Source organism: Pyrus communis, chromosome 7 (assembly GCF_963583255.1).
Source record: "Pyrus communis chromosome 7, drPyrComm1.1, whole genome shotgun sequence".
In the NCBI taxonomy this organism is placed as follows: domain Eukaryota; kingdom Viridiplantae; phylum Streptophyta; class Magnoliopsida; order Rosales; family Rosaceae; genus Pyrus; species Pyrus communis.
The window spans coordinates 14546448-14554227 of NC_084809.1; the positions used below are offsets into that span (position 1 = coordinate 14546448).

Sequence of the window (7780 nt, forward strand, 5' to 3'; positions counted from 1 at the left end):
TGTTGAGGATTGAGGATTCTGAGAACATGCCCGATGAGAGTGAGGAGGAAGAAAATGATGGCAATCAGAAGAAAGACGACAAGGGCAAAGGTCAGGCATCTCTAAGACCTCACAAGACCCAGAGTTTTAAGCGAGGTGAGACTAGTTCCAGTTCTTCTAGCGGTGGTTTTAGTGTCACTGGTCAAGGAAGATAAGGTAGATTTGTTGGGGGCCTTAGAGGCCAGAAGCTAGGTGATACTAGTAGAGGAAGAGCTTCATTGTGCCGCAGGTGTAATAATCGGCATTTTGGTGAGTGCATGAGAAGCAGCAGTGGTTGTTTCACTTGTGGGCAGATGGGACATCGAGCTGGAAATTGTCCCCAGAGTCACCAGCAATCTTTCTTGCCACCACCTGCGCCGATCCAGCATGTCCCTGGCCCTGGTAATTATGGTCAGACGGATCGTGGTGGTGCCTATTATTATCAGGGTGATGTCGTTCCTTATGCTCCAGGACAATATCCATATCCCTAGGATCCGTACTCTCAGACTAGGTATCCCTAGTATTCTGGGGGTTATATGTCGTATCCTCCGGTTCCAGCAGGTGGATCTCAGTGGTACCAGAGAGGACAGCCTCAGTAGGGGGAGATTGTTGCTAGTAGTGCGGGATCTTCAAGACAGTCTGGTCAGCCTAATCAGGGGCGTAATGTGCAGAGTCGAGGTAGTCAGACTAGTAAAGGTCGTGGTGGACGGCAGCAAACCTATGAGCATATCCACAATATCTCTCTGCAAGATGCTCAGAATAATCCAGACTTGATCATGGGTACATTAAATATCCTTGGTTATTTTGCTAGAGTATTGATTGACTGTGGTGCTATACATTCTGTTATTTCTCATACATTTGCTCAAGTGACGCAACCTCACCTTACACCTCTAGGGTATGATTTAGAGTTTGCTATGCCTATGGGTGAGAGATGTATTGTTGATTGTGTGTACCCAGGATGTTCAGTGATGGTGGAGGATGTTGTTATGCCAGCTGACCTTATCCTGTTAGATATTGTTGATTTTGATGTGATTTTGGGCACAGATTGGTTGTATTTCAATCATGCCAATATAAATTGTTACGAGTAGATAGTTATATTCCATCGTCCTAGATTACTTGTGGTTACTTTTGTGGGTGAGCAAAGTGAGGTGAGACATGACATTATTTCTACTGTGCAAGCAAAAAGGTTGTTATCAAAAGGGTGCCAGGGATACTTAGCTCATGTAGTGTTGAACGATGTTGCTCCTAGTAGTGTGGAGGATGTAAGGGTAATCAGGCATTTTCCTGATGTTTTCCCTGATGATTTACCTGGATTACCGCCAGACCAAGATGTAGAGTTCACCATTGATTTGCTTTCAGGTACTAATCATATATCTTTGACTCCTTATCGAATGGCTTCTGCTGAGTTGAGGGAATTGAATATCCAGTTGCAGGAATTAGTGGGTAAACGTTTTATTCAACCTAGTAATTCACCCTGGGGAGCTCCAGTGTTGTTTGTGAGGAAGAAAGATAGGACTTTAAGGCTATGCATTAATTACCGGCAATTGAATCGCGTAACAATTAAAAACCGTTATCCATTGCCGCATATAGATGATTTGTTTGATCAGCTTTGAGGTGCTTGTGTATTTTCCAAGATTGATTTGAGGTCTGGTTATTATCAATTGAAGATCAGTAGTGAGGATGTCCCTAAGACAGCTTTCAGGACTCGTTATGGTCATTACAAGTTTCAGGTAATGCCATTTGGATTGAAGAACGCACCAGCAGCTTTTATGGATTTGATAAACCAAGTATTCCAGCCGTATTTGGATCTATTTGTCATTGTCTTTATTGACGATATTCTGGTGTACTGTAAGTCTAAATTTGAGCATGTTCGACATCATACTTTGGTGTTGAAAAGGTTGAGGGAACACCAACTATATGCTAAGTTTAGCAAGTGTCAATTTTGGTTAGATCAAGTGGGATTTTTGGGACACGTCATATCTGCTCAAGGTATTTTGATGGATCCTTAAAAGGTAGCAGCAGTGGAGAAGTGGGAGCAACCACGAACCATCATTAAGCTGAGGAGTTTTCTTGGCTTAGCAGGCTATTACTGACGATTTGTAAAGGATTTTTCCGTGATTGCTTTACCACTGACGAGGTTAACGAGGAAGGATAATTGTGAGCAAAGTTTCAACAATTGAAGTATTGTGTCACTCATGCACCTATTTTGGTACGCCCAGACGATAGTGGTAATTTCGAAGTCTATAAGGATGCTTCCTTAAATGGTCTGGGATGTGTGCTGATGTAACATGGTAGGGTGATTGCTTATGCTTCACGACAATTGAAGCCTCATAAGTTGAATTACCCTACTATGATTTGGAGTTAGCGGCCATTATCTTTGCTTTGAAGATGTGGAGACAAAAATGCAAGAACTTTACGAATCATAAGAGTCTTCAATATCTTTTCACGTAGAGGGATCTTAATCTTCGTCAGCGAAGGTGGTTGGAATTGCTTAGTGATTTTGATTACACGATTGATAATCACCCTGGTCGTGCGAATGTGGTAGCTGATGCACTTAGCAGAAAATCTCAGGGTCGTATTAATGCGTTGTACGCTAGTCGTGTTTCTCTTCTGGCAAACTTGAGATCAACTGGGGTGAGGTTAGAGATAGAAAATCAGGAGGTAGCCTTACTTTCTAATTTTCAAGTTAGGCCGATTTTAATTGATCGTGTACTTGAAACCCAGATGGTTGATGATGAGACTCAGGAAATAATTCAAGCAAGGAATCAAGGGAAAAAGAAAGACCTCAAAGTTCGTGAATTGGATGGCATACTTATGCAGGAAAGTAGAATGTTTGTGCCAAATAATTTGAAATTAAAGAAAGCAATTCTTGATGAAGCGCATATCTCAGCTTATGCAATGCATCTAGGAGCCACTAAAATGTATCATACCATTTGACCATTTTATTATTGGCCGGGTATGAAAAGAGAGATAGTTGAATTGTGAGTAGGTGTGCCGTATACCAACAAGTTAAAGCCGAAAGGAAGAAGTCGTTTGGGTTATTGCAACCGTTTCCCATTCCAGAGTGGAAATGGGAAAACATTACTATGGATTTTGTGTACAAGCTTCCGCGTATACATAATGGTTTTGATGGCATTTGGGTGATAGTTGATCAGCTCACTAAGTCAGCGCATTTTATTCCAGTGAGGGAAAAGTATTCTTTGGGCCGATTAGCTGAGTTATTCATATCCAAGATTGTGAAGTACCATGGTGTTCCAATGAGTATTGTCTCAGATAGTGACCCAAGATTTACTTCTAAATTTTGGGTGGCTTTTCAGGAAGCTTTAGGTACAAGATTACTCTATAGTACGACATATCATCCTCAGACAGACGGACAATCAGAGAGAACCATTTAGACGTTGGAAGATATGTTGAGATCTTCGGTGTTGCAGTTTGGAGATGCTTGGCACAAGCGGTTGGATTTAATGGAATTTGCCTACAACAACAGTTTTCATTCTAGTGTCGGCATGGCACCGTTTAAGGCGCTGTATGGTAAATCTTGTCGAACACCCTTGTGTTGGTCTGAGGTCAGAGAAAGAGTTTTGGTGGGCCCCAAGATTGTTGAGGAGACTACTCAAAATGTTCAGGTAATCAAGTATAACCTAAAAGCGGCCCAGGATTGACAAAAGAGCTTAACGGACCGGCATGCCACTGACAAAGTGTATGAAGTGGGTGATTAGGTGTTTTCGAAGCTCTCACCGTGGAGAGGTGTTGTACGGTTTAGAAAGAAAGGTAAGTTATGTCGCTGGTATATCGGACCGTATATGATCACCGAGCGAGTTGGTGAAATGGCGTATAGGCTTGAGTTGCCTTTTGAGCTGGCTAAAGTGCATAATGTGTTTCATGTGTCCATGCTTCGTCATTACGTTATGGATCCGTCTCATGTGATACCTCTTTAACCATTGGAAATTAATCCAGATTTGACTTATGATGAGGAACCAGTAACGATTCTAGATTGGAAGGAAAAGGTTCTGAGGAACAAGATTATGAATTTAGTGAAAGTTTTGTGGAGGAATCACTTAGCAGAGGAGGCTACTTGGGAGACAGAAGATCGGATGAGAGATTTGTACCCTCGGTTGTTCTTTGATCACTAATGGTTAGTCTGAGTGGTTGTTTTGAATTTTGGGACGAAATTTTATCAAGGTAGGTAGGTTGTGACAGCCCGTCCCGAATTATTCGTACCGTAGGTGTGAAAAGATGTTTTTGCCCCTAGTGGATATTTGTCTTTTGTGTGGTTCTTTTAGGGGTTTAGCATGTTGCATCTGGGCCACATATATATCCTCATCTCCATCACCTTTTCCCGAAGACTTTTTCTCTATCTATCTCTTCTTCCTCTTTCGTATGGACAAGTACCAAAACCCTCGCAAACGTTCCAGATCGAGGTGGAAAGTTATACCTTTATGTTCGTGAGGACCATACGAGTTCAACCGTACTAATTTCAGGTAAGGAATCATTTGATTTCACGTTGAACCAAGGAACCCCGATTTTGGTCACTGTTCATGCACACATGAAATGTTGTTTTTCAGGGAATTTGAAGCTTGTAGGAAGCTTAGTGAAGCCCTTAGGAGGCTTGGGGTGGTTCATTGGAAGGTTTTGGACGTCGGGATCGTGAGTTGCAGGTTTGGTAGATTTTGTGAAGTTTCTCCGGTGAGATTTCGTGAATTTCAGGGCTTGGAAGTGGTAAGGTTTTGTTCTACTTGTTGTAAGCTTCATTTTGGTACCAATTTCATGGAATTTGGTTGAAAAACGAGTGAGAAATGAAGGTTTGAAAATTTTCATGTTTTCCGGCGACGGCGACGGCATCGGAGGTGTGCCGGAGAAGAAGACGGACTATTCTGCCAGTTTGGACGGAATATTCTTAAAGGCGTTAGGTTAACTTTAACGGAATCTGTTAGTTTTAACGGAATATTCATGGCGGCGTTAATTGACACCGTCAGTGTGCCTAGCATGTGGCCGCGCGTGGGAGGTATGTCTGGCCGTGCCTTGGCCGGCGCGTAGGGGTGCGTGAGATGTCAGAAAATTATTTTAAAAATATAGGGATGTTCGTGAGGTTGAGTAGATCACGTTGGTGTATTCATACAACCTATTTGAGCATTGTATGAGAAATTATTACTTAGTTTTGGTTATGTGCTTTAAATTAACGTTTTTATAGTTGTTTCGCATATAGGTGAGACCTATCCCGAGGACGAGCGCAGTCACTCGAGGCAAGGGGGTTACGACCTTTCCACATACCAATGAGTGGGCTTTTGGTTTTCCTTATATACCTATATACTTGTGGTTTTTCCCAGAAAATGAAATGAAATGTTTATATGTTTTAAATGCCATGCATTGCATTTGCCTATCTAATTATGCATTAGTAGTTGCTTATATATATGTTTGGTGCTGCGAACGCATAGGTAAGTGCCAGGTAAGTTATAGTTTATGATGATGATTAGTAGTTATGTGTGATGCATAAAGAGCTCATAACCTGCATCCCCGGTGTTAGTGCTCCCGTCCAGAGTAGGGCACAGCCCTTCACGTGATGTTCACCTCCCGCACCACACGCTCATCTTAGATCCAAGTTAGGTGCACAATCATGTCGTACAGACCACTTTAGGTGGTTCCAACTCATAGGTAACCTGCGATTATTCACCCAGTCTTCACGTGATCGTAGCACTTGAGTGTATTTATTTACACCCAGTCCTATTGTACAGACCACTTTAGGTGGTTCCGACTCGTGTGCAGATATAGTTAGTGAGTTGGGGATTTGAGTTCTAGATTCAGCCGTACAGGTCACGTTAGGTGACTCTGGCTGACTCATTACATTGCATTGATTGACATTACCTAAGTTACTTACAGTTTATGTAGAGGCATTCGACATGGCATATTTCTGAGCATGTTTTCGATATATGTGTATATTCTATTTTCTGGGAAACTATACAGGTTTTACGGTGAGGGGTTAGAACTTTTGATAATGAAATGATTTTGAAAAACTTTGTTTTTGCCCACTCACACTTTCTGTTTTGCGCATCTTCAGGTTCTAGTTTGGTTACTTTTTTGGTGGCTCACAAGGAATCCACGGCATATCTCACAGATTATCAAAGTCCCTAACATGGAATACGCATGATAGAGACATTCAACAAAGATCATTAAGTTCAACGGAAATCATAAACATCGACTAGGCATTCATAACTATGGAATACGCATGTTAATCCAGCCTAGGGTTTACTAAACACAATCGTGACTAGCGATCTTTACTACTCATGAATATAAGTTCATAACGATTAGGTAAAATTCCCTTATATCCTAGCATCAAGTTTAGGCATGCAAATTAAGTGTCGACCCTCAACCCACATAAATAAACAAGTTCTTAATCAAAACAGAAAAATAAACCACATCTAAAGTTCATGAATTCATAACTGGAGTAAATCAAATCATAACCAATATATGTAAATGGCTTCAAATTCGCCTCTAACTAAAAAAAGAGAAATTAGTTCCACATGTTTAACATAATTGAACAACAAGTTAAATTAAACATGAAAACATAAACAAGTTAATAAACTAGACAGAATGTAAATATGAAATTGAAATAGAATGAATGGAATTGAAATGGATGAATGCTAGCTAAGGGGTTCATCTTCACATATGTTACACTTGCATAATAAAATGATTTCCAATTGCATTTCAATAAACCATGAAACTCAACACCCCGGGTTAATTAGGTCCGCTTAAATTAACCGTCAAGTTCTCCTTAAGTTAATGAATTGGATGGGTTAGCGCAACGCAATCCACAACATTCTCCAAAAGTCCTTTACGTGAACAGCACAATAAAGATACAATCAAAGATCATTAAGCATCATGAAAATTATGAGTATTGACGAGGCATTCGTTACTATGGAATACGCATGAAACTTATGCCAAGAATTCGTTTAACGCGATTGTTTATAAGCAACCTCCACTACTTGTGAATATAAGTTCGTAACTATTAGGTGAAACTCACTTATATTCTAGCGTCATATTCATGCATGAAAATTAAGCTTGCAATCTCAATGAACATACATAAATAAGTTATCAATTAAACAGTTAAACGAATTGAATCCACAACTTATGAAACGCAATTAGAAGTATTCAAATCAAAATGCAAGCATAAACATATATTCGAATCACCCCCTAACCAAGGGGGGTTTAGTTCCTCATGGTACAAAACAAAGAGAATCAAAGAAACACCTAAACATTCCAACAACTCAAACTTGAATTGTATGAACGTTTAGGCCCTCTTATCTTCCATTCCTCATTCGTACAAAACAAAGAGTATTGAAATTAAACATTGAAATCAAAGAAACACCTAAACATTCCAACAACTCAAACTTGAATTGTATGAACGTTTAGGCACTCTTCTCTTCCTCTTCGTTGTAGCACAAGGTCTAAGGATAGTTTGATGGTGTGAATGGTTTGGGGAGTGGTGGAGGAATGGAAGAGGAGTGGTGGAAATGGAAGGATGGTGTTTGGATTGTAAGGGAGAGCACGGCACAAAGGGTTTGATGGTCTACATTTCTGCAATGGATGAGTTTCTGAAATGGAAGTGTGGATGAAATGTGTATGAATGAGTGTTTCTGAATATGGGAATGTGTATGTGACTGAAATGTGTATGAATGAGTGTGTTGGAATGAGTATTTATAGGTGAAATGGGGGGGGGGGGGGGAACATGACAGCTAGGTTGCATGTGCAAATGCTGGAATGGTAT

General features: G+C 40.6%; 1 protein-coding gene across 1 annotated transcript; it reads left to right on the plus strand.

The window, feature by feature from the left end:
• Nucleotides 1-332: 332 nt before the first annotated feature.
• LOC137740610 (uncharacterized) lies at nt 333-4151 on the plus strand. The gene is made up of 9 exons (XM_068480451.1): nt 333-473; nt 577-660; nt 777-1024; nt 1130-1571; nt 1686-1748; nt 2470-2808; nt 3450-3644; nt 3738-3789; nt 3976-4151. Exons 1-9 carry the CDS (start codon nt 333-335, stop codon nt 4149-4151), a joined length of 1740 nt encoding a protein of 579 aa, XP_068336552.1.
• Nucleotides 4152-7780: the final 3629 nt, after the last annotated feature.